Source organism: Desarmillaria tabescens, assembly GCF_030435595.1.
Source record: "Desarmillaria tabescens strain CCBAS 213 chromosome Unknown EV420scaffold_54, whole genome shotgun sequence".
Lineage (NCBI taxonomy): Eukaryota > Fungi > Basidiomycota > Agaricomycetes > Agaricales > Physalacriaceae > Desarmillaria > Desarmillaria tabescens.
In genome coordinates this window covers 225,740-253,022 of record NW_026848353.1, presented here as the reverse complement: position 1 = coordinate 253,022, position 27,283 = coordinate 225,740, and the positions used below count along the sequence as shown (strand labels likewise).

Below are 27,283 nucleotides of genomic sequence, written 5' to 3'. Positions count from 1 at the left end.
ATGAAGGGTTGCAGCCTGTGGGAGGTCCTTTGAAGCTTGTAAGGTTCCTGCACTCATGTGGTATTTAGTGGTTTTTTTGAAAGTACTTATATCGTTGGAGGGTTCTTGATGGGATATGATATTGCGGTAGGCAGGACAACACTGTGGGATTTGCGTTTGAAATTCCGTAGACATCCTCTATTGATTGAAGGTGCACACGAGATTGATAGAAATATTCACGTCTAGCAGTCTCACCCGTTAGCACCCTTAAAGGTGCTTGACGAGGAGTTACAACTTGAATCCTGCATATTGACGTCGACGGGAGCTTCCGGAGTGTCCCCCTCATTTTAGCCAGGGATACTTTGCCTTGCGGTCTACTGTAATTAGTCCTTAAATTCATCACCGCATGGTAACATTTCAGAGGATATTTCGAGAGAGCGTGGACGACAAGTGGTTAACGTTGTTCATGTGGTATCGTGAAGGGATAGCGGGGTTGATCGATCATCATAGAACATATGGGGTGGTAAGCGCTTAAACTGTCAACATATCCTGGTACCAAGTATAGAGCTATGAGAAAAATCACTTTTAAATTGAGATGAGTGAGACTAAACATAACTTGCAGAGTACTTTGACTTGCGGAATGACTGTCACAGGCACATCAATTCCAGTCCAAGTGCCAGGGTATACCGTTGTTTTCAGAATCTGTTGGTGGAAAGACGAAGTAATGTCCTTCATTCGAGGATGTCCTTCGTCGAGGAACAAGTCACGGTACTGACGCAGTTCGGAACAGTCCGAATCCTATTCCTATTGAACGGAAACAACCGAGACAGGCTTGAGGCTAGTGCCGCAGCGGTTGATGCATTGATGTCTCACCTAAAATTTCGACTTTGCCAATGTCATTCTCGCATTGGGAACGGAAGGAAAGGAGAATCAGCTCCGCAACATAGATAATATCGACCATTGGATCAGAAAATCATTTATCCTGGGTCTGATCGACAAGCATGGGAAAATGTACACCCCGACGCTCGTTACCTTCACGCGCTCGTTGAGCTTCAACTTTAAAGCTTTATACTTGGAAGGGATATTCAGATTCGAGATAGACTCTTCCAGTAATATTTCTCCCCGCATGGGGTGTCAAATCAAATTAGCAGAGAAAGCTGCCGGTAAGCCTTCCAGGAACCTGGGTGCAGACGCGACGCGAACGACTCGGGTGGTCTTAAAAGAAGACCTAGTGATAGAGGGCTGAGCGGCAATCAGGACTGAAAATTGCCTCAACCCAAAGCCGCCCGAGTACAGCGGACTGGGAATACTTAAGAAGCAAGGATTGTCTTGTTTGAATGATGAATGCTCTCGAAATGGATGGCGCGGCTTCGAGGGAAATAATTATGGGCGTCTAAGTATGTCGTTGAGAAGGGCGAAAACAATATCCGCGTTCCTAGGGATATGCCGCCGAAGCTGAGTCATTAACTAGAGATAAGCGTATAGAGTTTGAACTACTTATTGTCGTGTACGGAGGCGGTCCGAGGCAATACTTCTTTCGTCAACGGTCCTCGTAGTCATTCGCGTTATGTCAATTAGACACTTGGGCAGTTCTACGTACACTGAAAACCATCAACACCAACCCCAATTAGCAATGGGAAAACACAAGAGGCGTTTAGACTACCTCATGTGGAGATACTGACTCTCTCAATCCTCTCCTTGGCGCGTTGCGATCTCTCGCAAGAAACGAATGGCCCGAAGCAAACATTAACAAGAACTCCGACGGTTCCGAGCGGGAAACGTTCGCTCGCGTCAGATCATGAGCGAGAGCCCAGATATTTGGCCAGAAAGGAGTGCATCGCGTGGACCGAGTCGTAGCTAGTGGGTGTGGCGAATCAAAAGAAGTCGTACAAGACACTCATTCCAATCAGCCCTTCTCAGCTTGCACGGTTCTAAGTTGACCTTCGGGTGCGACTGTTCGTGAGTACGCAAAAAATTCCAGAACCCGTGAACGAGTCCGACATGGTGGCCAAGTCTAGGCGAGTTAGTATCCGATAAGTAAGGGTTTACTGTTCCATCATTTTCGTTCGTGCCAAGTGACGATCTCATTGAGTCTGTGGCTTATATAGATAGTAGATTCACGCACAGCGAAGAAGCCATAATAGAGCAGGACAGAAGGAAGAGCTTAGAGGTATGGCTACTGCCAGTTCTGGAATCGGGGTACCATGATACTAATAGCATGGACAATCAACAGTTGTCGATATTCAATAAACATCGGACACACCTTACTATGGCCGAGTAGTTAAACGATTCACTGATCTCAGTTTTTGTTAGATGTGTTGCGGTCCTTGGACGAATCAGCGTGCCCGCATAGGTTAACTAGCGATAAGCACCGAAGAAGCTCAAAAGCTTCGGGCACGAGAAACATCAGTCAAAAGATTGAGGCCCGCCGGCCTGGAGCCGGATGTTATGTCTAGCCGAATTGCTTTTCTTCCACTATCAGCTACTTGGGATCTGCCAAGCCTGCATCCCGAGCTGCGAGTATAGAGACTTCCAAGAGAGCTAATGAAATGTCGGAAATGATCTTTTCATTCAGTGATCCTCATGTTCCGAACACGACGTACATATCACATTTTTCGTATAATTTGTATTCGTCACGTTTCAATCTGTCCTGTGGGGATAGACAGTGAAATGGAGAACAGGAAGAATGAGAAGAGCACCATGATCGCCCACTGAACATATGCACATCTTGACTTTCACCTTCGGAATACTTCACCTCTCGTGTTTGCTTTCGTTGCAGGGCAAAAAACGGGCCGCAAAACCAGAGCATGCCGAAAGGGGAACACTCACACGAAGCGAATTCGTTTTTTCTGATGCGCGTAACATGTCTACCTCCGTCTTCACCGTGGGCTGGAGCAGCGATACACGCACGCAACAGACTCTCTGCCTGGAAATTGAAGACATTTACCGTGTGCTGAGTGTGCACTCATCTTGCTTCATAAAAGTCAGGGACCGGTGATTGTCAGACGCCTTCCGTAGAATGGACGATAGGGTAGAATCTCAAAGCCGACGGCTATAGGTGCCTTGTTCAACACATCCACAGAGACTGCGGACTGATTGGTGCCTTCGCACGCGTCACAGGCAAATGATCCTCTTGAAACTTGACAACATTTCTGTTGCGGAACCAGACCTTTGCCGATGAGCGATATTGAATGGAAGGCATCGGTGTCGTAGATGCAACACTATTCAGAGGTCGAAAGCTTCCTAGCTCAGTCTTGTTGTACATCGCGAAGCCAGCGATCAGCAAAATATAATTAGAAAAAAAGACGAAACAGACAATCATGATCCTACGCCTCCACTTGAAGCTGTATTCTCTACCTCTGTAGGTTCTGGGTTAGTCTGCTCAACACCAGAACTAGGACTTGGCTCTGACGGTTTCGAGCCATCTAAAGGACGATTAGATAAATCGGCGATCATCATCTTAAGCAAACTTACCGGTTGGGATTTCGGATGCAGTGTCGACGGGAACTTCGTCGACTACGGAGGCAGCTGATTCCACGAGAGGTTCGGCGGGAACCTCAGAAGGGATGTTAAGAGGGTCTGACAATGTTCCAACGACTGGTGGTTCGGATTTTGTCTCGACAGACTCTTCGACATTATCGGAATCATCTACAGTCTCCCTTGGATCAGGCTGCGGTGGTTCCTCAGTAGGCGCTGCTTTTGAAATTTCAGCAGACAACTGCGCTTGAGTGGTGGGCGGTAGGACTGCTTCGTCTGTGGGTGATTTTCCTGCCTCCGTGGATGTTTCAGAGGTAGCCGGTGGCTCTGGCTGAGAGAGTTCTAGCTGCTCTGAAATCGGCTGCGGGACAGTCGACAGCGTCATCAGCTCAGGGGGTGCTGGTGTATGTTCGCGTTCCGAAAGTGCGTCCGCTTCTGCAGCGTCGGGAGCTGGTAAAGGAACAGCTTCTACTGATGGCGGTTCGGGCTTAGCTTCGGTCGGAAGATGCTTCGCTGAGGACATTGACTCTTCTTTGGACGCTTCAGTAGGTGGAAGTTGTTCTTCAACGGGGACGGTTTCCGGAGATAGACTCTGAAGTCTTTCAGCTGCAGGTGCCGTCGCTTCTTCTTCCTTCGCCAGTTCTTCTGCCACGCTAGCCGCCTCACTGTAGATCATTGTGTCTGTCCTATTTCGCCCAAACTTCCGAGGACTTTCGTTCCTCAGACCTGGTGGACTCTTGCTCTTTGGCCTGCCTTCTGAAGTAGTCCAATCTTCTTCGGCGTCATCACGGTGTATTGCCTCCTCCTCCAAACTACGATCTACACCCGCCGCCATGAGACGTGGGGGGTGAACCTCAGCATCGGCGTCTGATACTCGAGGTGGTATCACCTGGAATTCGGCGGGCACGAGCTCGAACTTTGTCGTGAGGGCAAGGAAGCGGGCGTACAAGGAGGATTCAGCTTCTGCTTGTTCGAATGCCTCGCGATGATGAAAGTACGCGTGTGAGAAAATGCGACCTAGCCGGCGTGCAAGGGAAGTGAAGTGCCGATGAGAAGTTTTGTCGATGTGCAGTCTGCATGACGATTGAAGAAGGAGATAAAGGGTGATTATGGTGGCTTACCGTGAAGGGAACGCCCGTGGAGAATTGAGAAGTGCAGTTGCACTGTCCAAGGTGTGAAGAATGTAATCAATCGCGCAGCATTGCTAGTAACAGTGAGAGAAGAAATTAAAGGAAAGACAGAAAGACAGACCTCCATGGCACCGTCCGTACCATGAGCCACACAGAGGTACAGCCATTCTCCAGCTTTCATCTCAGGACATGTCAAACGCGTGCATTCTTGCTGCAGCGTTGTTATTAGAGGGTGGGTCAAATCTTGCGCCAGTCGCCTGCGTACACTGAGGACAATGTAGAGACATCAAACAATGGAGCCCATACCGTAACTGTTCGTAAATCCAACATGCTTGGTCCACTACAACTTCACTTTTCCGTTCCTTGTCCCCATCCTTGTCTTCAGGTTTGGCTTCTTCCTCGCTATGTTCCTTGCTACCGGCCTTTCCCGGAACAGCAACAATGGAATCCACGTCGTGTACATCCAGACGAATTAGAAGCGAAATATATTCCTGCAGTTGGAAAGCGCTGTCGAGTGAAGCAAGTGTCGGGAGAGTTTTCACAGGGTAGAAAGAAGAGATTCGGGAGCCCCGTAGAGGTCTCTGGATAAGGGTGGTCATGACAGTTGTATCTTCTTCTCTATAATAATCCTCGTGGTGGCTAGAAGAGTTAGGGTTCGAAGAATATGGTGCGTGGGAGAATCTTCCCCTCGGCAGCCCCCAGAAGCGCCGCCTCGGCTTATTTCGGCATTGATCGCCTTCAAATCGTTGCTTTAAATATTATATATATCCTCAGAATCGAAGAATTGTAAACTAGAAGAAGTTTGCTTCAATTCAAAAAGCGATGTAGTACTTACAGTCGAACAGTCTCACTTGCTCGGACTGGTATTTTTTTGTCAGCCAAAGGGTTGGTGACAAGTTGGTGAGTAAACTGAGGGTTGCAGCCTAAGCACTTAATATATTTCATTAATTCTCGCCAAGGGATAGGTATCACTTTATATAATTTTAAAGGTCTTGAGCCTTTTTTTCTTTGAGCTCTTCACAAGCTTTTCGAGCAATTTTTAAGCTTGAATGATGCTCGGCTTTTTCCGAGTGGCAGTGTTAATAGTTGCGTTTGATTGTCACCGAGCGCCGGGTCCGAGGTCCGCCACTTCAAAGTCTCTTTCTCTCTCCTTTCTACTTCTCCAAAGTTTCGGATCTCATATTTCTGTAGTGTTTTCTGAAATCGAAACTTATGTATGCTACTACTCAAGCTGTTTTCATGGTTAGTATCTGTCTAACCGTTGACTAGCAGGGTGCTCTTCGGTTCTCTTTCGCGTTTCCCGGGCAAACAGACGTGTCGTTCCGAAATCCCTCTAACGAAACATGCCAACACTCTTCTATACGTTCATAGGCCTTCAACTATCAGGTGCTATCGGGATGACGCTTATCTTTCTAACGGTCGTCTTCTCTCCTCTTGTCAAAAGATGCTCAACTTGGTACACCTTCTGCGTTTCGTGGATACTTTCCTGCTTCTCGTACTCTTTGCTGTTTTTCATTGGAGGAAGCGATCGGAATCCTGTCCCAAGTCATGGCCTCTGTATTACTCAAGCGGCACTGATATACTCGATACCGACGCTGTGGGTCATCTCTTGCACACTGTCCTGTAGTTCTAAACTTTCGTTTGACCTCAGGACTGCACTTACTACGCTTTCACTCTTGGTCCATGTGTGTTCTTCGGATTTTTTGACTTTGCCCTTGACTTGGACATCCCTCTGTAGAGCTGGTATAACGTTCATTTTGGGATTTCGAGGCCCCCTTTAGAAGCCAATTATAAGACTATCATCGTCGTAAGCCTCTTGAAAACTTGTTGGATATATGTCTCGTGAACATCTGCGTAGCTACTTGTAGCGCCATATGTCATCTGGTTCTTCATGTTTTTTGGCTTCCTTTTGGTACGTACGGCTATTTTGAATCCGTTGGACCTCTTCACATCATCTCTTCAGTTTGGTCTGGCGCATTCATCACTCGTCAATCGACTCAGTAACTCGTCATATTGTATAATTAGTAGTGCAATTCCGTGAGTAATCATCCGTCGGACATGATGGTATTTTCAAATCAATGTGCAGGCCTAAGATTTCCTCGCTTTTTGTGGTTATCGTTACCTCCTCAATGCTTCCTGTGCAAGGTTTGCTTAAGACGTGTATAAGGGTATCTCAAGTTGTGTTCATTGATTGTTTCCCTAGTATCCCTTGGTCTCTCTCTCTGCCGTAACCTCTACGACAACGATTCGACAAGTACCATTTCAATACCTACCCTACAAGTGGTCATTCGTGTCATGGTATTCAGCTTCCTCACCCTTGTAGCCTTTGCGTATGTTCCCTGCCGCATCTCCACAAACCACACCTAACTCTACTCAGCGAAGGCGTTATATACATATTCGACTTATCTACAGGACCTTTCGTCGACATCATCATGGCATGGTGTATGTCTCCATTTTCTCTTAATCTTTATGATCTGATTTACATGGTAGTACCTGTATTTGGGGTACTTATCTTCGGTATGCAAAAGGTTCGTCAGTCTGTTATTAAATGACAAGGGAGGTTGACGTCGTATAGGATATCTTCCGTACCTGGAGCATATGGACCCGCCGGCTTTTGAAATCTCCCAAGAAGCCCTACCGCAAAGACTCGACGCCCTCCCTCACGCCAGACAATTCCGTCCGAAGTGACTAGAAGTCCTTTCCTGCCACAGCCCCTCAAGTAATCTCTGTATCACTCAGCATCAGCATCCATGTAGCTTGATAGATTCGAAACCATTCACGACATGCAGTTATCAATATTTCATGTGACTCTCAACGAACAGCGTCTCCTTCGCGCAGCTGTGCTGGACACTGAACTTTGGCGAACTGTTGTCGATTAGTAAAAAAACGTTGATCGTAGGCTCTTCTGTCATCCACCAAGATTCTCTTTGCCTTCCGATCAATTCATCTTCCGTCTCTACGACTTGCTCCTGCGACGCTTTACATGACCTTTATGCGGCAATACTTATAGTGACAAGCGACTTATAGCACCCCCGTTTTCGAACCTACATCTTCATTTCCTTTGGACTTCTCGTTTTCTATTTTATATTCTTATTTGCGTCTCGATGATTTGTTCCAAGTCTGTTCCTCGTTGTAACTACAGTTTTCACGAAGCTAGCTAAGCAATATTTAAATCAACCAAATCTCTTTGATTCATACTGCCCCGTCATTATATTAGACTGGCTATGCTGGTAGCGGAGCCTCCATATCATGTAATCACCGGTTGACGATCCGACTGAGCCTGCTGTCGATGACTTCGAGATGTACGGATTTATGATGTATTACGAGCTGGGTCAAACATTGTAAAATCATCTATTGCGAGAACATTGTCACTTTGCTGATAAAATTTACTGTATCATGCGTGGGTTACCGTTAATACGTGGATGCTCGCAATGCTTTGTGCGTAATGTACACTCATGAACATAAGTTATATGAGGTATCAATGAAAATATGAAAACATCCTAGATAGTGTTTCGTGTGGTATCCTAAATCATCCCTCGTGCCCATTAGTCCGAATCTAGTTCTTCGCTGCACCACCGATAGACGTAGCGACGATAGCCTTCCGAGGCTCCAGCTTATACTTCTGTTTCGCTTTGGCTTGGTGCTTCTTGATTTTCGCCTTACACTTCTCGCACATAGTACCTTGAACATTTCCTGGAATTGTCCGGTGACATGATTTGTTCGCACATGAACGCTGTTCATGTTGTCAATGGTCATGGTAGGCATATCAAAAAAGAGTGATGTACTCACAGGAAGAAGCGTCTTTGGTTCACGGTCAGCAGGTGCCGGCCCAGGGTTCGATGGGAGATTCTCGATGACAGGTGCCGTTGGTGCCGCTTGTGCCGCTTGCAGTCCCAAAGAATCCATAGAGGTTTCCTTCGTAGCCGGTTCTTTCATGAACCGGTTAGTGAGTGTCGTAGATGACGGAGCTGGGGCACCCCGAGGAACCTGCATAAGTATATGTAGCTCGCCATCCGCAGGCTTTCTTTTCCTAACTTTGGCCTGTTTGTAAAAATTGTTACTGTACAGATCATCAGAGAGGCAAGAAGATTTACATCTGGATTGTAATAGTTGAATGACCTATTCTGAGAAGTCGATGCCTGAGCGGCTGGGTCAGTGATTAGGGGTGGCTCGATCGACATTGACGTGTAAGGTGATGGCCGGAACACATTATGGTGCGGATGGGGTGGGGGAGGCGGTATGGTTGCAGTCGTCACACCTCCCGACTGAGCGATAGGCAGCGTTGACTGTGTAGAGCTGGAGGAGGCCGGGGGATTTGAAGGAGTAGCAGACTTCGTTTGAGGCGACGATTGCTTAACGCTAGTCGTCTTCGTCAAGCTTGATGGCTGCGACGACGATTGTTGAACCGTTTGTGCAGGAGTTGGAATAAACGGTCCTGGGGGTACCGGGGCTACGGCTGGAGAAGATCCCGCAACCGGACGGGAATACGAGGGATAGTGACCTGAGCCATAGGGAGGATAATAACGAGACGGATATGGGTACTGAGAAGGAGGTATCGGGTAAGGTGGTGGGTATGGATATGGGTAAGGATGCATATATGGCTGAGCATTTGCATAAACGGGATACTCTCCAGATCCCGCAGGTGCAGGCGGTGGCAGACCGTATGGATATGGTGGTATATAATACGGGTAGGGATACTGGGCATGTATTGGAGGAGGGTACGGGTAAGGCATAGGATGGGGAGTCTCAGGATGATGTTGGGGCGTCACAGACGTTGATGCTTTCGGCGCGGGAGCGGGTGTGGATGAGGCTACAGGCGGGGTAGAAGCCTCATCTGCTTTCTTTTTCCTCTTCTTCCGTGCAGGTAAGGCATCGTCATTGGTAGAAGAAGGTATGGGATCACCAACAATAGGTGTAAAAAGAGGTGCTTCCTTGTCGTCCGTCTAGGTTATGGTCCCTTAGTAAGTGAAGCCATTACAAAAGGATGAGATGAGCTTACCTTTTGCAATGATCCCTTGGAACCTTGCGTTTCCATATTGTGATCAGTAGCTGGCGTAGTAGGTTCTACTGCAATTGACTCTGCCTCGTTTATAGCGGCTTCGACTGCACCGGGGGCAGAAAGCTCAGGATTTGGTTCAACACCATCGAGGAACATACTGCGATTTTCTTCGTTTGGTGTCAAACAGCCCATAGGACTTTCGTCGGTGTTTGCAGTAGGCTGATTTGCATTCTCTCCGCCATTGATTGATGCATTTCCGGTGCTAGATAAGTTAGCCATGCCCGTATCAACCCCGCTCGTCCTAGCAGCGACTGGGCTATGCACGGAGGGCGAACTGGAAGTGGCTGCATCGGTCTGCGCTTGTAGCTGCCAAGCCTTCTCCGCATTTCTCAATTCTTGTTCAACTTCGGCTCGACGCCGCGCTTGCAAGACCTTCCTTTGCACCCTACATGGATCACACATACGCCACCGAACACCGGGGCCGATAAGATTGTGACAGTCTTTGGCGGTGCAGCTATACGATCTCCTCCCCTAGATTGAATGAAGCAGACATGTTAGACGTGTAACGAATCAATATAACAAATTCACAAACCTCTTTGTCAGGTATAAATGGAATACTTCCGACGTCCTGTTCTGATTCCGCGCCAACATCTTCAACCTTTTCGTCCTCCGGGTCCATGCTATCTTCCCTACCTTGCTCAAACGTCTCACCGATGGAACCCTCTGGAGGACCGGCAGACTTGACCACCTTTTCCCTGACTCTCTTGAGTTTGCTGTGATGCCTGTTCTGAAGCCGGTGTTGCTCGCAGCGTTTGAACATATAATGTCCGGGAAGAATCTTGTGACAATGAGAGACAGTACACATTCGGGGAGGAAGGACGGGCATGGGAGAGAAGAAATGGTTCACTGCAGCCGCAGTGGGCTGGTCAGTAGCAGTAGATGTGGTTGGGACTAAGGTGGAGCCGATGGGTTGTTGACTTCCTGTGGCCCTTATCAAGGTTGCGGGAGAAAGAGACGAGTACGCCGTCAAGAGTCCTGAGATGTCCTGAGGCACAGTCACTTTTTCGTCGATGATTGACATCTCCCATGCTTGAAGGTCTTCCGGAGATTCACTCAAAGGCTACGGAAGCATGAGTATTGCGATGGAGTGGTAAATAAAGCAAGCTTACAGCTAATCCTGCACCCTTGCGTCTTTCATCTTCCACCTCTCTCAGCGTTTCCAGCTCTTGTTCAAAGGCTGCACGTTCAGCCTTCCACTTGGCGCGCTTGGTGATACCGTAGGAACGATAACGGTTACGACATGGTTCACACATCTTATACGCGTAAGATCCTAAGCTGACTGTTAAACGACCAGAATGGTATGCTTTCGAATGTGCATACCGGCGATAATTGTTTTGCATCCCTTCACTGAACAAAATCTAGGTGGGAGAGCAGGAGTCCCGTCCTCATTGGTCGCTGGAACTTCCGGTAGTACTATGGAAGGTGCACGCCGCTTGCGCTTCTTGGGGGGCGGCTCCGGCGGTGGATCGCGATAATATGAAGTTCTCTGTTGTATGGGTTCGCCTTCACTGTATTCATTGGTCGGCGGCTTGTAGTGAGTATTGGGCTTCGTAGGTGCAGGAAGTGTCAGAGGCGCCAGCCAGTTCAGAGCTCGAACTGTTTGACTGAGACCTGAACAAGCGAGGGTCGATGGTACTGGCATCCCACTGAGCTCTCGGTTGCAGATGTCCCAGGCTGTGAAAGCGCTTCAGTAGCAAACGATGTAGTGAACGTCTGTGGCGGTGGATCCATGGGTTCAATGCTCTGACCGTTGGGCTACAGAGAATAAGGATCTCATTCAGTGTACAAAACACTGACATACCTGACTGTCAGTACGGTCTTCCTCATTTACAGTTTCCATTCCCTGGCATCCATGCAGTCGATCCCGGAATTTGCTTCAATGGGTATGATGGTCTGCCCAGATATCGCTGCCTTCTCGAGCTTCCTCCTTGCGCGCTTTGTCGACGCATATATTCTGTGCTATTGTCAAAACTTTAGGCGACCTTCCCATCCGTCGGCGGCTTGCAGGACATACCTTGCCCCTACATGACTCACACATCTTGTTTGGGGAAGTTGCATCGAGCATCTGTCCGCATCCTCTGACCTGTGCATCGTCGCTGAACTGGATATTGTGGTTCCAAGTTGGATTCGAGGGATTCTGAGGGGAATTTATAGCCGTAGAAATCACCAGACTCGTCCATGCCAGACTCGTAGTATCGTTAGTGACCAGACGAACAAGATTTCCTTTTCGATTGCGACCAATTCATTGTCAGAATGATACAAGTACAAACAGTTAACTGACGTCTACAACATCCACTACATTTACCGGCTAGCGGTTCTTCTGGACTGGCCTGTCCAGGGCCGACATATCATCAGCCGTGAATACTATACCAAATTTCTCGGCCTCGGACGCTCTGTGTGTGGTACCAGATCTTGGGTCGACGTCTCGCTGCTATTGAATTCAAAGTGGGAACTTCCGATCTTGAGCGGCGTCATCCAGACGCGCACGATATCCTGCCAGTCGTTTAGTTCGTAAAGCATCGTGACACAACAGACTGACCGCTTGGCTGCCGAAAATGACTACACCAAAGTTGGGTACTAGTGCGAGCGTCAATGCCCTGAATAGTTCATACATCAACCAGCTAACTCACCCAACGCCAGAATAATGTCAAATTCCGCGCCTTGTCTATTGGTAAAGACATAAATTGCACTGACGCTGGAATGATTTCTCGCGCTCAGTCGTCTGTTCATCGAGAAGAGACTTTTCTTACATCAGAGCCAGCAACCCAACTAGGCCGAATGTAACCACCCGAACGGCGGCCGCCACGTATTCCGTGCTAGATCCCAGTCTTCTACGATTACGATACAACTGAACAACCACGAACACTATTCGATCGTCATTCAGTTTTGACAATCATCTCTGCAAAAGGTCCGATAACATACCTGAAATGGTAATAACACCTATGGTGGATACAACGACGACTAGTGACGACACTTTGGACCTATACCAAACTTGAGGACATAGACCGAGAGATCCGGACATGATGATCATACGGTAGATGTGATTTGATATCGCAATAGGTTCCATTCAATGCCTTGCGAACCAGTATAGGCTGTTTGATACCAGACTATGTGAAAGTGAGAAGAACAATCACGATGCAGAAAGTCTGGGAACGCACAACCAAAATTCCAGCAAAAATGCCAGACCAGATCAAATAAGGACCTAGTAGGAGCTTTGGATCATGGGTATAGCTTAGAGCAACCTGACAAAGGACAACATACCACCAATCTCACAGTGAGGGTATCATCTCGTGCGGGTAAGTTGTCAAAACATGACTTGATATGAGTGAGCATCTGCGGAAAATCAGCCTAGCTCGCTCTATTGCCAAGGACACGCTGTTCACATAGAAGGCTAATGAGAATGTTGTGCAAGCCGTCCTGCAAACAGCTTTAGTGCATGCATACCAAGAGATCATATACTCACAGAGGTGGAGCCGCATAAATCAGAGCCGCTTGAGTGACACAAAGTCCAAATGCTGGTTGTACCTCCATTGCCTGTCCTGCAATAGCTAGGAGAATGTAGGAAATGCAGGAAATTATCCAGGACACGCAAAAACTGAACCACGTGGGATGGCGCTGAACACGGTGAGATAGCAAGGCTGTCGACGCGATGAGGAAAAACCCCGCAGCCCCCAAGATTTCGAGGGCGTCGAACGCATGGATAACGGAGTCCTGAACCTCGACTACGGTGTCACCGACGCCTGCTGTGAGAGGTGAGCAAGTTTATCCACGTATGTTAATGTCACTTACGATATTCGACGCTTGAGCTCTCCGCCATGAAGGAATATCCGAGGTCAAACTCGTAATAAATAGAGAGGAGTTTTGAGAGAGTTTGAGCTCAGATTGAAGGAAAGAAGGAATGGAACTCCCGATGATAACGTGAAAAAACATCAAGAAGATCTGGTTCATCAAGCAACCTGATGCGCGTAGTGTTATTTTGCGGCTGAGTATGGGCTGGGAGAGTTCATCAAGAATGCATGATCGAGAGTTAAACTTATTGAGCTGCGCTCCCGACGCAGCTACAGGGCAAAGAGTGGCCTTATGATTCGCGGGCGCTTATGTATCAAGAAACCTCATTGCGCCACAATACTCAAAGGAATATCGGTCAAAAGGGAAGAGTGCATCATTTAGGCCGATTTGACAGAGCTCCGTGTGAATATCGAGGCAAGACATAAGACAGGCTGAGAACCCTAGGGGAACAGGAAATTCTGAGGATGCTGTCGTGTCGGTGCACTGATCACAGATGATGTAAAGGCACCCCGGCCATATCGGCAGTTGGTTTCTGAGGAGATTGGATCTCACGTCGTTTCCTACTCCCCTGACTCCGTGGAATACTACATCCAATGGTATTCGGTTTCATCAATGATCTATGAGATATATTCGTAGCAAGCGGCTATAACAAACCTTCAAGATAGCAAACACAGCAACTGCCGGACGATATTAGCGCTGGCTGCTAGTGAAAACGAAAAGCCGAGCATCTGATTGTGAACTGCAGTCAGCCTTGCCAGCAATAGACGGACATAGCACTTACCCCAATCATGACACGTCTTTTGAATTGAGGTGATGCAAGCACCGAACAACAATGCCGATGCCGTTCTCGACATCGCAGATATCCTCTTGTACGACCCTTGACAGGATCGCCGTCATTTTATCGGGATGCCACCGCAATAAAGAATTTCTGATCCGTTCCTTCCTGGTCACAGTGCAGCCTCTCACTCTCAAACCACCCAGCAAGAAGTCCTCAACCTTTGCCATCGTGATGTCGCCCAGTTTCAATGGTGTAGGACCTAGATCCTTTGACAACTGGGGAGAAGAAACAGCATCAACCGGCCACGGTATGTCTGAAAACCGAAGAGGACCGTTGGAGGACATCAGATCCTGCCATCCCTTCTCGTACACGTTCCAGCGGTTGACCAGGCTTTCCTCAAGATCCCGAAGTTTCAGCTCCTCCTGTATCGCGTTCGTTCTGGCGTAATCCCTGTTTCCATCAGCATCCCGGAGTAAACCACCGTTCCGCACCCAGTTCTCCTCCCCGCGAAGTGCCTCAGCCTTCTCTGCCGCTCTCTGCAGTTCGGCCTGCCGTTTCAGCCCTTCCAGATACTCGTTAGATTTCTGTTCATCATAAGACGTTTCCTCTTCTACGACCGCGCGCGCAGGCGGCGGTGCGAGCAAGTTGGCGGCGTGGGTTGTCGTTCCTTCCGGAAAGGCAAAATATCCGAGTCCATGCTGCTGTGAGGATGGAGATGCAGCGGGACGTTGCCGTCCAAGTTTAGCCTTCGGGGGGGTTGAAAAGAGAGCCCCGGTGGTTGGCATATACGTTTGGGTTGCAAAAGAAGAAGGTGGAGATGGTGAAAACATTGCTTTACCTTGAAAGCCGTGAGATGCGATAGCAAACGAAGTTTTAAGGGAATTTCTTACAGTTGCAAGTGGCAGAGTTGAGGGCAGAGGTCAATCTGAAGTATTTTCTCACGGCTGCCTTGTTGGTTCGGCAGACTCGGACCGGCGGCTGCTCGACGCCAACTTAAGTTAAGCAAGAACTATTTCTCTTTCTCGACGCGTCTCTACGTGTTTTCTCGCGTCATACGGAAATATTTCTGCTCTGGTCCTATGTGATCAAGGAAATTTGATGGAATAATATCTGAATCCCTTCAGATGATCACACTGCTTGATTGCTGTGTTTCCAGAGTTAGAGACTGACATGCGTGTGTACTAGATAGGCGCCTCTCAAACTGCCCTGCTATCTGATGCTGATGCATACAATTTCTGATTGCTCCTAGCAGATGGAACTGAGATACCAGTGATATCTCCGCCCATCTTTGCTATTCAGTGAGATCCATTGCGACTAAGTGTACACCTCACGAGACCTCCAGAACCAAATTCTCAGGTAAATCGGCAGCTTTATGAGACGAAAATAGTCTCATTTACAGAATCACCATCCTTTGGCAGCTATTCCATGTTCAAGCACTTCGAAACATCGTCATTTCTGGGGGTCCTTCTGCGACATCTTGATTGAACAGCTATCGAACCAGACGTCTGTCTTCATATATAACTAGGAATCTGGCTGTGTATTCCGATGAAAAGCATCTTATTTTTATGCTACGAACTGTATGGGAACCTATGTTGTATTGTGCATCAATTTTATTGGAAGAGGAGCGTGGAAAGATCAGATGCTTCACTCAAAGACAGACCACCTATTGGTTAGACAGCGAGGCGAAAGACGGAGATAGTACAAATGCGCTCATGTTGTGAGGCGCTACATGCGAGGACGTCGGCGGCAGGAGTCTTCTGGCATGTGCATCCATTTCACTGTCACTCATGCTGTATTTATAGGTACTTGTCAAAGTTTCAAGAGCGCTCTACGGACATCTGGCGCATCGTCTTATATAAAGCCCACTTGTATAACTGAGGACACAATTTCTGCTGTCCGGTACCTTTTGGAAATCAAGCGGAGTCCGGCCCGCCAATGGTGCTCCTCTAACTCGTACCATCATCATCCACTACCACTTGACGCTCTCTATCTATCTCACTCTTTACAGGTCCCGGTGCGATGCTGTAGGGTGGCGCACTCTTATAAGAGCCATAACGCCTTAGCTGTCATGGCTTGAAGGCTTGGCGCCGTTGTTTGAACTCGCAAGTCTGAAACGCCGGACTGCGTACCTTTGACTTGGACATTAGGACTTTGACGTTGGTGAAAGGTGTGTCTGTTCCTTGCTCCATTTTTCAGAATTCAAATTGAGTCGTGCTCGAGGCTCAGCTTCAAAGCGTGCGTTACATTGAGGTACGTACACATGTTCGGAGAAATCATTTGACTTATGAAGTTTGCCATTTTAGACCATCTTCTCTGGATCCTGACGTAAGGCGTTTTGCAGAAGATTTCAACGAGACCTCTTTTCTGGCTCCCAGCACCTCTGGTTCACACTGGTCCGAGCTGAAAACTTCTGGGTCGTACTTTAGTTACCATGGTAACCCTGATGACGAGCAGTACCTTGACCAGGGATGTGTCGTTGCTGGCCGCCGAGCCCATGACCGCAGCAAAGTGTGTGAAAAATCCGGATCAGAGTGACCCTTCTATTCGGGCTTTCTACCGTGTTGGTTGATTCCTTTCGGTTGGATGGCTCTCTCTCCGACCAACATGACACGTCTGTCAGTCGAACGCGTTCCTCCTCCAATCTACACCTCTGACCAGCCTCAGCCAGACTTTTCTCTGTTGCCTCTGTCGCCAATATCCGAGAGCTCCCATGGCAGTCCCAGCGCCGAGAGTCTGGTGTCAGCTACCAGTCAACCTTCTACCCCTTCACCGAGACCACGCAGGGAGTCAATGCAATCGACACCCCGTGTTCAGTCCCCTTCCGCCTCCGAGATGCAATTATATCCGTCGGCCCGAACTCTTGCTGTATCCTCTCAAACTTACATTCTGCCCTACTCACCGAACAACGCACAAACACTGACACAACCACCACCTCCCCCTTCCACCAGTGGTCACGATACTGCTACTCTTGTTCCCAGTAAACGCCCAGTTTCTACCTATCCAAGCAAATTGAATGCAACCAATTATGCTTGTATATACCGCAAAAATCCCTTCCCATCGACGCATGTTTTCGCGCTCCGATTCTTCTATAAAAGGCACGTTTACCGTCAACCCATTTTTGAAGATTCCTGCGGAGATCCTACCGCCTTTGCGGCGGAATGAGACAGAGGTTGATCGCAAAAATCTCAGGCTAGAGGTGGAAAATGGTGGCATTGATGTTGACTTATACATCGTGGGCGAACCTCCAAATACGTATGCTCCCATCCCTCGGACGACCATACACCTCGGGTTATTTGGTGCTAAAGAAAATTCGGGAACATTCCCTATCGTTGCTAGAATCGTAAGCCCCTTCGCTTCTCTTCGAAAAGAATTCGATTCTTATGTATTTACTCCACCCGTGCAACAGCATACGCCTAGTCCCAGCCGTCCCTCATTCCACCTGACTGCCAAGGCGCTCGATGGCTATGTGCTTTTCCACCTTCCTCGTTCATACCACGGCATAATCGCCATCAACTGTAGTGCCGGTGACTTGAACAATCACATTGCGCTATCGATCGGAATGTATGAAAATTCTACGATCTTATCCGAAACGGGACAGACCAGGAGCTATTTTGTTGGCGAGATGGGTGATTGGTCGAGAGATGGGGATAAAATTGAGTTGACGATGTATAATGGCAAAGTCTTCTTGCAGTATGAGGATGAGGGGAAGAAGGACTGGTCGAGGAAGAAAGGGTGGTTTTCTTGAGTCTTTTTATGAATATGTAATAGAACTACTATGTTGGTGCTTATGTCGTTACGTTTTTGCCTCACTATGTCGCCTTCTGCCCAGCGCAGCCTCGTTTTAGGGTCTACTTGCTGATATTGGGCCAGCTCTGGTCTTTGGTCCACGTTTTATCACATGTTCGTTGGTTAAGGTTGAATTTCGGTTCGCAAGTTGACAATTGCCGGTGCTACTAATTAAATAAACATTCAAACCTGCTGAGTACATGATCTGAGAACTTTTTTCACTATGGGAATACAACTCAGTTATGGCTTTATGACGTGGGAGTGTCCGAAATTTATGGTTGTGACAGCTACATATGCAGTAGGACTGGGGTAGCACGAGCGATAAGAATTCTTTAACTCTGAGAACCCGGACGGTGCGTTTGAAGCCTTTGCAGAAACCGATTACATTCTCTATGCGTATCGTAAATTTCATTCAACGCCATCGGCCCTCTGTCGAACTTTTCCCATCTGTAAACAGTCGTGATCACTGCTCGTTCCCTGGACCCATAATTTTTCTGTTCTGTAACGTGGAAGACAACAGAGAACACGATGTGAATATATCCCAGGACGCGTGCCGGTTCTGATAGCTCCTGTAAGATTTAGGTTACTGAACGGGAACATAGGTGCCCGAGCTACCGCGGGATGTAAGCCTGTAGTAACCACTGGAGATTGCGAACAAGCCGAGAGAGACAAGCAGATGGAATTCGACATTACTTTTCGCAATGAAATAAACAATAGACTCGATTGGGTATGGCTACATCAGGTTCCACACGGATATATTTTATATCGTACATAACAACCTTCTCCAACCTCGCTTCTTATCCGGTGAGCTAGCTGAGGATACCTTGCCAACTGCTTGCTCTTTTTCCGAAGCAAGTGTCGAGCGATCCCAGTCCTCTTCCTGTTTTTTCTTAATGGTAAACCGAGCAGTGTTTGGCGCGAATTCTGGAGCAATAGCAAGGACCGCATACTCTGTCAACGACCGCTGGGACGCGTCGTTGGTAGCAAGATTCGGGATCTAATGAATTTTAGTCTCGTTTCGTTTGGACCGAAAACTAGCACTGACTTCATTAATGGGGTTAACGACATCCGTTCCACCGATCTGTGCAACAGGATCCCAGATGCCAACGTCCGAGGATGTCAACGACGTCCAAGCGGCTTGCTTTATCGTGTCATCGTTAAGTCGTTCACCTGTAAAACTTTAGTAAGTCGACAATCAAATGGAACACCACGGTACCAGCATAAGCCTGCAATTTGGCATAATACTAGAAGAAAATTTGGCATAAGCGGCAAGCGTAGGTATTTCAATAACTCACATATACAAATCCACCGGTACTAAATGAGATTCCATATCTCGCCATCCTCCTACGCGACAGTCAAAGGGAGCACTAGAAGGGTTGACACTGCTTACTCTGCGTTGGACGCATTCATCAGCCTGCAAAAGTCCACCCAAGCTGCGTCAAAATCAGGTTCGTCCGTGATTATTTCCACGGCTTCCATGAGGAATTCTCCGCCCCCAAATATCATTGTGAGATTGAATCTAACCAGAAGAATTAGAGGATCCTAAATTTGTAGGAACAGCTTGACGTCTCACGAGTCTTCTGGGCCGGTTCCATAATCGACCAGATGAGCTGTGCTTGGGTCCCATCCTACGGCGCCTGTAAATCCAGTGAAAAGTCCGTACTTGAAGGTGCCTATGTCATGCTGCAAGACCCTTGGTTAATATTATCCTAGCATCTATAGAAGCGTTAGCACTAACCATCCCAGTCTTAATTCTGTCAAGCCACTGCGAATCGTTCTAGGAATATCCAACGTCACCTATGAGAACGTCTATCCGAATAATGGTGAAGCACTTACAGTACGCTCCCATTTAGTGAACCAATTTCCGGCCAAAGTAGTCCAATCCGGTCCAATTCTCACCCGTCCAGGACCCGCAGCGGGATCAGGAGGAGGCAAAACTTTTCTCAGAGGCTCCCATGTAACAATCGTTTCATCGGCCTGTAAAGAGTAATCCATAATATCTCCGATGAGTTCATCCGCTGATCCTCCAGTGTCAGCTAAATAGACTAATGCCGGCCATGAACGTACCTGTGAGGTAGTAGAATGGTCGCTTCAGCGTGCTTCCTGCGACGCGAGCCTCTTTCGCTCCATCACCCCAGTGAGAAACATTGTGTCGACTTCCCAAGCCCGCAAATGGGCCAATATGATGGAAATCCACTTCAGATAGATGGCGGGTCATGGCATAGGCGATGCGGAAGACGTCGGCGCGGCCTGTGCGAAGGAACGACATCCAAAGCCATAAGTCCGATGCTGAGATAGATTTATGAGTGTTTTCATCTCACACATCGAAGTCGAGGAGTTACCAAGTTCTCCATTGTCCCAAGCATATCCTCCAACGTCGTACCTCCAAGTGTGGCGAGTTTCATCGTATGTGTGCATTACATCCCCATAATTCCAGAAACCATAGAACTGTCTCTGATCAATTTCCTAGCATGATGGCCGTTGAATGATGACTTTCTAGGCATACTCGTGAAATCACATACAGCAACATAGAAGTCAAGCAGGGCGCTCTTTCTATTCTCGATATCTGTTGCTCCACTAGTCGTTGGATTCGGAACAGACCTAGTAGTATTTAGTCAACAAAATCGAAACAGAAAGGCTGCACTTGCCATCGACCTCCAAACAACCTGTGGGCTACATAGAATTCAGGGCTGGCCACAATTTGGGGGACTTTGGTCTTTTCTCCAATTAAGATAGTTTGTGCAATGCATAGGAAATTTTACTTACGATAGCACCAGCCCACTGGGCGATGGAGTCTCGGGAGGGTGTCGAGCTGACCACCTGCAACGAGATATCGTACGACCGTCCAATGCCAACTGGATTAGGGTCTGGATCGCCTACGTCCTCGTAGGTTAGGTCCAACTATAAGCACGGGTTAGGAGAGATGCATTTGACAAGGAGAAAGGAAGATAAACTCACACCGTGTGCGACAGTGTCATAATGCCGCATGTCAATAGCAGGAGCCTTTCAATCTGTTGTTAGAGATCATGGTTGAACTTCAAATGATACTCACCCTCGGACTGTATGCCCACAGAGTGACGGTGGCTGTATCGCCTCCCGCACCCCGAACATCAAGGCCCCTGGGGGCTCCTTGCCAGAAATCTAGCAAACGGTTAGGCGAATTAAGGAGCTACAGGGTTCCACCAACCTCTGAATCCAAATAGAGTTCCACCTCCGTTTGCACCTCCAATGTAACCAACTCCCGCCGCCTTTGTTCCGAAGCCTGCATGGTCGATGAATGATGCATTTCTACCACCGGTAGACCTCTTCTTGATAGTGAAATGTGCTGGCGATAACTGGTCCAGCGTGAAATCCGCCCACACGGGTAGATCATCGATACCAGCAGAAACTGTCGCTGGCCATGTCGAGATATCTGGGGTAGCCTGTCCTTCAAATTGGGGAACGAGGACAGCGGCTGTAGCGTCTCGACGCAAGCCGGACAGTAGCCGAACCGCTTCACCCCATATACCACCATCTGTGGTAGCAAAACGGATATGTCGATCTTGGAGCAGATCGCTGAGGGGAGTTGCAAACGTCAGGCCCTGATCAAAACGTAAAGGGGTGAATCACAGAATCAATGATTGTCGCTTACCAGTCCCTTGATGAAATCCTGCGTCTGATCACCATCATATATGAAGAAATGAACCAATCGAATTGAGGTCGCGCCGGCGGAAACATAAAACCTGACAATGAAAGGTAGAAAAGTGGCATGCCCTTGTCCTGAATATTTCCCGGTAATCTATAGACAGACTGTATTACTGAAAACGTTGGGTATGAAGAAGCTCAAAGCGTCACACCTTTATGACTGCACGAACAGGACCGCTTTGCTCAACAGTGATAGAGTCTATGGTTCCACTAAGGGCGTAAACACTCGGTTTGTCTCCTACAAGCTCTGGTTCGTCTGGACTGTTTTGAAGATGAACGACAAGGGAGCCGTTCTGCGCCTTGATTTGTCCATCGAGTCCAAGTGATTGGATCAACACGTCTCCGGCTGTGTTGAAGACGGCTAGTGCGCATGTTATTTAGTGAAATGTCCTAATCCTAGAGAGAAAAACTCACCAGTGAATGAACCGGTAGTGACAGTGATTTGTGAAGAAGACTGGGATACAGAAACTGGCGAAGAGGGCTCTGTAGGAGTGTCGGTCGACATCTCTAATGTATCTCCCAAAGTATTGTCAGCCGCCAGTGCGTGTCCTGTCCATTTCAGGCTGCCATCCGGCCAACTAGAGAGGGCTTAGCGATAATTGAAAAGAATACTTTGACAATACTCACTAGGCTAAAGGCCATGTTTGGATCGGTATAGAGACGCCTGAGGACGTGAGAGAGATTGGAGTCGTGCGGTCAATCTCTCCTTGCGCCCAAGGCACCCCAAAGGATGTTCCTGTGGGAAGGACGGGAGGCGCGTCACCGTCAACCCATTTCAATGCTACACCATCGGTTGCTCGTGGTTTGGACATGAAGAGCGGACGAAGTCAATATGGGTTCTGTTTGATGCCATTTATTGTACGTCGCGGGCCGCATTGGCAATTATCGACATATCACAAGACCCGTTGTTCGTGCTGGCGCGTTCACGGCTATTTGGGGAGGCCACTCGTGATATGCTGCAAGTTCTTCGTGATCTGACGAAGGTTGATCCGAAGTTATAGAAGTTCGATCCGCGTGGTCGGTTAATGCTAAGTGGGTTTCATGTTGAGGAAGGAAAACCTACTAGTACGGTGAGAGGAAAGCGGGAAAGCGCTACCTTCAGTACGATATCGTACACATCTCTCATCATCCTGCCATTGCTATATTTGAATCAAAATTCAATGATTAGAATTGTTTCCTATTCAGGGTCGTCCCCAGTGAGCCAAAGCGGTCCGCCTTTGGTCAGCTCTCTGATCACGGTAGGAATTCCTTGTCGAATTTGTTTGAGCTCTCCAGTCTCATACTCTTCGAACATTGAATAGCCTGGGAGCAGATTTCCAATGTATTCAGCCAGCCGTTGCCAGAAAAGAGAGGTGCCAGCTGTGCTTTCCACCAGTCCATGCTGGGAGCCTCCCACCCCTCCATTTCGGGGTCTATTAGCTATCGCATTACCCGTGCAGAGGACTAAGCATTGGCGCAGTCAGCGAGATTTCTACAAAACATCGTCACTAAAGTTTGGTTGTTGATGATGATGGCTTACTCACCTTGAACTTCACCCCACTGTCACCGTTGTATCTACAGAGCAATCACCGCTATCGCCATTCATCCTTGCCTCTCTTCTGTTCAAGAAATTCTACGCCGTCTTTACCGCCCGCCCGAAGAATCAGAAGGAAGTCGTTCTTTTCAGCAAGAATGCTGTCATATATTCGCGAGGCCTGCCGCTGGTGCCTGGAGTACAAACTTTGATAATGGACCCGAAGACTTTAGTAGCATCATGATTAGGATGGAGATACTGCGTGTCAGTCATGCCGCGGAAACGCAGACGTTCTCGAGACCGACCAAAGGCTTCACCTTAAGCTGTGCTTCGATCATACTGAGAGAAGCAAGCTCCAGGCAAGGAGACGTGAGAAATCAATGGTTTATGTCTGGAAAAGGAAGCCCGCTCCGGCAAAGCAGGTCCGGAAAAGCAGAGCAGCTGTCACGTCTGTCACGGGTGGCGTTTGAGGAGGTGTCGCGGTCACATGATCTTTGTCCTGATTGTGACCATAGGGGCCAAACTTTACAGACCTGGCAATGTTCGGCGAAAGTAGGGTGTTATGTATCTATATTCTATGTCTCTGTGCCCTCTGTGAGGTCCATGAAATATGATGATAGGTATTAATTGAATGAAGCGCTATAGTCTGTTTAGTTGGAGCAACATTATGATCGAGCTACTTCAGAACGTTGGAATAGCGTCTCTTCAAAGTTAAATTTTCGAATATACAGATTAAATTCCAGGGAAGAACATATTCCAGCAAGAGAATGCCCCGAAATATGTGGCAAGGTCAAATAATGCGAGGTAACCCAATTCGATGGCGAGCAGGAGAGGAATTCGAATAAAAAATCTCCAGGAACGAGTACATAAGCATCGTCCTAACACAGAATGCACACATATTAATCCAAAACCGTCAATATTCGGGACCGCCAGTGCTTGTGCTTCTTCTGATTCTTCTGCCCAGTTACCCGAATCTCCGAAGGCTTTGGAAAAATAATAACGTCATGAGTGAAGCTGTACGAGGCGCCAAGAACGACAGGCACACGAAGAATGCTGTAATCATTCCCTACGATCCCAAAGAGAATACCAAACCCGTTCGCTAGGACGTCGGAGACATTTTGCTTCGTGTCTACCATCGATCATCCACACTGCACCAGTCACGGAGCTCAGTAGCGAGAAGCGCATAAATATCGCGGGAATGCTGAAGCAACTAACGGCAAGGACGAGTGCGAGTCGGACGAAGAGAAGAGATGTCGTATTCAACGACCCTTTATACTACCCTGGTGTGACCACCATAGCGGAAGCAGAGGATATGCTCGGATAAACATCCTCCAATAGATTGAGGACCCCAAGCAAGCAACCTATCTCCCAAAAGCGGGCATAGGAGAAGATAGAATTGCGGTACAACTCCTCCCGGCGGATCGGTACCAGTGTCTGCATCCGGTCAAACCAGGACCAGTGCAACTTGATCTCCATCAGATGTGCACCACTCCAAAACCTTACTTGTGTCGACATAGTCAATGACTCACGAAAAGCGTGGTCCGTTATCCTCGTACATTTTCCCTGACGCAGGGGTACTTTTCCGTACCTAACCGTTCGCTCGCGTTCGGCGCCGATGGAGATAGAACGAACATGTCTGCCTGGATGAATGGCAAGAAGGACGTTTAGAACAAGGAAATTTTTCCCAAAATTGTTTCAAGTCCGTTCCGTTCGGGTGTCGCCCAATATTGCATGTACGAGTGCACTCGGACAACCATGTATGCGCATTGACTTGTCATTTTGGGCAGCAGATCTAGAAACGCATGGTAATAACATCACTTCAATTTCGGCGTATCCTCCAAAACGTTCCGTACACCCTGCTTCCAAACCCCAATTTCTTTCTCCAACGATACAATGGCCTCCCGAACATGGCGACCAATCTCTCCACCTTCATTCGCCCTACCAAACCCGATCATAAGTGAATTCCTCGCACGCATGAACGTATCATAAGCAAGCTTCAGTCGAGGTGGACCAGACGGAGGGTAGACCCCCGGTTCGTTGGTCTCACGCGGAGAAGGTTCATCCACAGCAAGTACCTTAGCCAACTCGGCGAGTGCAATTCCAAGCACCGGATGGCCCTCTCTGTGGATACTGGTCAATCCTGTAAGCGCTTTCGTCGCCACCCGGATGGTATCATCAAGGTATTCTTGGGTGCACGGTGATGGAAAGGATGATATGAGGAAGGATTTATGTAAAATAGTCAATCCGAGGAGGGGATGACAGGAAGGCGTGAGACCCGCAGAAGTGAGTATAGGAATGAGCTTGGTCGTCAGTTGTTTTGCCTTTGCTGGATCTGTATAACAGGATCAATCGACGAAACGCGAAGGGAGGGGAAAGGTTCTACCTTTGAATTGTACAGCTGTAGCTTTGTCAAGTGCTTCTTGGCCTACGCGAATGGCGTCTAACACCGCATCAGTCGACTGAACAGCCGATTTGCATTTATTGCATTTGGTGAGCGGGTTCTCTGTCGACTAGGTCAATACGGGGAAGCGTGTAACGGTCAGAGCCAAGTCAAACCTTCCGTTGGTAGTGGACACATTCCTCCGCATGCTTTGGGGCACCACATAGATTCTCGAGGATCCACATCCGGAGGGGACCCGCATAGCTGGCACCTGCAGTCAAAATGGTACGTATCTTTGAGACTCTCTTGCCGAAGGGAGCGGGGCAAAGTTGTATCGATGTAAGCCGTCAGGATCTGCCAAATATACTCAGGGATGAAGGACGGAGGTGCAGGGATGGCATACCTCTTCGCCGGGTGCAATATTGCGTAGCGCGACAACGTGCATGAGTGGTTCCTCTCTCTGCGGATTCGCCGATGCTCGGGGAAACACAATGACGGCGTTCGGATCGCAGGAATGGTTTATGAGTGCAATTGTAGGTGAAACAGATGCGCCGAGGGGGCAAAGTGCGGCGTCTGTGATGGTAAAAGTATTGGTGGTGAACTAGAGGAGAGACATTAAAACACGTGAGGTGAGTACGCAGGGAAACTTACCCGTGATATCATATCCACAAGGTCACCGGAGGAATTGACTCCAAACTGCTGTAACTCATCGGGGGAAGAAAGACTCAAATATTGAACTAGTGAATGGGCAAGATAGGCATGCAATTCTGAGGCAGAAAGCGGTAGATTTTTCCTGTCTGGAAGGAGATGAGATGAGGGGTAGTATCAATGTTAGTGATTACTCACGGGATTGCATGGAGTCTAACTCTCTAGTCTGAAGGAGAAAATTAATCACGGAGGATAGAGACGTATAGCGAAGTCGTCACCCACCCAGACGCTATCTAGTCCTTTCCTCTGTTTCTTCCACAAGATGCGACCCATGGATCGTATGGCGTCGCTAGGTATCGAAAGGTCGTCAGATGGTGCTGCTTTAGACCAACGCTGAAGAGATGTACATTCATGTTTGTGGGCAGACCAATCACTAGTCTGGCAGGTCTACATAATAAGAAGATAAGGGACTGGACTAATGTTAACAGAAGTATCACTTACCGAATCACAGTACCACACTGAACGACACTGGGTACATCGTTTCAGACCGGAAGGAGGTGGAAGTCCAAAGCACGCTGAAGCAATAGCCATCCAGCTTTTCTGTCGAAAGTGCTGCGACGTGAGGTTTAACAGCGAACAGAACCTGGCCTTAGAGAAGGTTAGCACCTGCACCTAATCTTGAGTATAGATAGACATACCTGCTTTGAGATTCGCTTTGCTCCATAGGCCCCGTCCCTGAGATATCACAGGTCCGAATCTCTGTACAAAGTGGCAAGTCTCGGTACAGCTCGTTGCTAGCTGGCAATTGCTCCAAAGGTGCCTCTTTGGTGTCTTTCTTTGTAGGTGCTGCGGTTACATAGGATTTGGATTTTGTCTTTCTGGAGGCGCGTAGATCGCTGAATGACATCGTCGCGTTTAAAGGTAAGAAGGGTCAATGGAGCCGGTATGCCGACTCGTCTTTCGCGCATTCAGATTGTACTCCGCCGCTATCCCGGCATCGGCTGCCATTCACAGGGTTCGTCTTGCCCTGCATGTAGTGTTCTCTGGTCTATCGGCCACC

The 27,283-nt window shown here is 48.2% G+C and overlaps 8 protein-coding genes across 8 annotated transcripts; 3 read left to right on the top strand and 5 right to left on the bottom strand.

Annotated features, from left to right (window-relative positions):
* Positions 1 to 2,431: 2,431 nt before the first annotated feature.
* Positions 2,432 to 3,181, top strand: EV420DRAFT_1574483 (uncharacterized protein; the record flags this gene model as incomplete). Its single annotated transcript, XM_060474420.1, has 2 exons — positions 2,432 to 2,520; positions 2,583 to 3,181. A coding segment is annotated over exon 2 (238 nt), but the record flags the coding sequence as incomplete, so codon positions are not given.
* Positions 3,182 to 5,240, bottom strand: EV420DRAFT_1340284 (Mob1/phocein). Its single transcript, XM_060468922.1, has 5 exons — positions 4,893 to 5,240; positions 4,708 to 4,843; positions 4,578 to 4,660; positions 3,454 to 4,529; positions 3,182 to 3,404 (listed from the first exon to the last, which is right to left on the bottom strand). The coding sequence occupies exons 1-5, from the start codon at positions 5,183 to 5,185 to the stop codon at positions 3,298 to 3,300; spliced, it is 1,695 nt and encodes a 564-aa protein (XP_060325129.1). The 5' UTR covers positions 5,186 to 5,240; the 3' UTR covers positions 3,182 to 3,297.
* A 689-nt stretch (positions 5,241 to 5,929) lies between these two features.
* Positions 5,930 to 7,278, top strand: EV420DRAFT_1648849 (uncharacterized protein; the record flags this gene model as incomplete). Its single annotated transcript, XM_060478222.1, has 10 exons — positions 5,930 to 6,183; positions 6,238 to 6,271; positions 6,325 to 6,393; positions 6,445 to 6,498; positions 6,550 to 6,623; positions 6,673 to 6,731; positions 6,790 to 6,916; positions 6,964 to 7,028; positions 7,077 to 7,114; positions 7,162 to 7,278. 10 exons carry the CDS (start codon positions 5,930 to 5,932, stop codon positions 7,276 to 7,278), a joined length of 891 nt encoding a protein of 296 aa, XP_060325128.1.
* A 4,599-nt stretch (positions 7,279 to 11,877) lies between these two features.
* Positions 11,878 to 13,770, bottom strand: EV420DRAFT_1574474 (uncharacterized protein). The gene is made up of 11 exons (XM_060474419.1): positions 13,435 to 13,770; positions 13,109 to 13,388; positions 13,029 to 13,062; positions 12,907 to 12,978; positions 12,804 to 12,857; positions 12,679 to 12,752; positions 12,568 to 12,626; positions 12,396 to 12,510; positions 12,276 to 12,340; positions 12,185 to 12,222; positions 11,878 to 12,138 (listed from the first exon to the last, which is right to left on the bottom strand). The coding sequence occupies exons 1-11, from the start codon at positions 13,460 to 13,462 to the stop codon at positions 12,010 to 12,012; spliced, it is 948 nt and encodes a 315-aa protein (XP_060325127.1). The 5' UTR covers positions 13,463 to 13,770; the 3' UTR covers positions 11,878 to 12,009.
* Positions 13,763 to 15,209, bottom strand: EV420DRAFT_1574470 (uncharacterized protein). Its single transcript, XM_060474418.1, has 4 exons — positions 15,103 to 15,209; positions 14,216 to 15,050; positions 14,089 to 14,162; positions 13,763 to 14,018 (listed from the first exon to the last, which is right to left on the bottom strand). The coding sequence occupies exon 2, from the start codon at positions 15,040 to 15,042 to the stop codon at positions 14,221 to 14,223; it is 822 nt and encodes a 273-aa protein (XP_060325126.1). The 5' UTR covers positions 15,043 to 15,050; positions 15,103 to 15,209; the 3' UTR covers positions 13,763 to 14,018; positions 14,089 to 14,162; positions 14,216 to 14,220.
* A 1,548-nt stretch (positions 15,210 to 16,757) lies between these two features.
* Positions 16,758 to 18,005, top strand: EV420DRAFT_1002781 (uncharacterized protein). Its single transcript, XM_060465275.1, has 2 exons — positions 16,758 to 17,552; positions 17,619 to 18,005. Exons 1-2 carry the CDS (start codon positions 17,226 to 17,228, stop codon positions 17,955 to 17,957), a joined length of 666 nt encoding a protein of 221 aa, XP_060325125.1. The 5' UTR covers positions 16,758 to 17,225; the 3' UTR covers positions 17,958 to 18,005.
* A 682-nt stretch (positions 18,006 to 18,687) lies between these two features.
* On the bottom strand, positions 18,688 to 22,747 carry EV420DRAFT_1002693 (uncharacterized protein). The gene is made up of 20 exons (XM_060465274.1): positions 22,310 to 22,747; positions 22,097 to 22,260; positions 21,835 to 22,043; positions 21,630 to 21,776; positions 21,186 to 21,579; positions 21,051 to 21,139; positions 20,957 to 21,001; positions 20,765 to 20,899; positions 20,647 to 20,714; positions 20,521 to 20,599; positions 20,341 to 20,464; positions 20,066 to 20,287; positions 19,835 to 20,016; positions 19,737 to 19,775; positions 19,572 to 19,681; positions 19,389 to 19,517; positions 19,294 to 19,342; positions 19,215 to 19,242; positions 19,044 to 19,168; positions 18,688 to 18,995 (listed from the first exon to the last, which is right to left on the bottom strand). Exons 1-20 carry the CDS (start codon positions 22,492 to 22,494, stop codon positions 18,759 to 18,761), a joined length of 2,760 nt encoding a protein of 919 aa, XP_060325124.1. The 5' UTR covers positions 22,495 to 22,747; the 3' UTR covers positions 18,688 to 18,758.
* A 2,262-nt stretch (positions 22,748 to 25,009) lies between these two features.
* Positions 25,010 to 27,130, bottom strand: EV420DRAFT_1648844 (uncharacterized protein; the record flags this gene model as incomplete). The annotated part of the gene is made up of 9 exons (XM_060478221.1): positions 25,010 to 25,527; positions 25,579 to 25,698; positions 25,752 to 25,929; positions 25,979 to 26,176; positions 26,227 to 26,372; positions 26,422 to 26,449; positions 26,506 to 26,670; positions 26,725 to 26,866; positions 26,922 to 27,130. 9 exons carry the CDS (start codon positions 27,128 to 27,130, stop codon positions 25,010 to 25,012), a joined length of 1,704 nt encoding a protein of 567 aa, XP_060325123.1.
* Between the last annotated feature and the right edge of the window lie 153 nt (positions 27,131 to 27,283).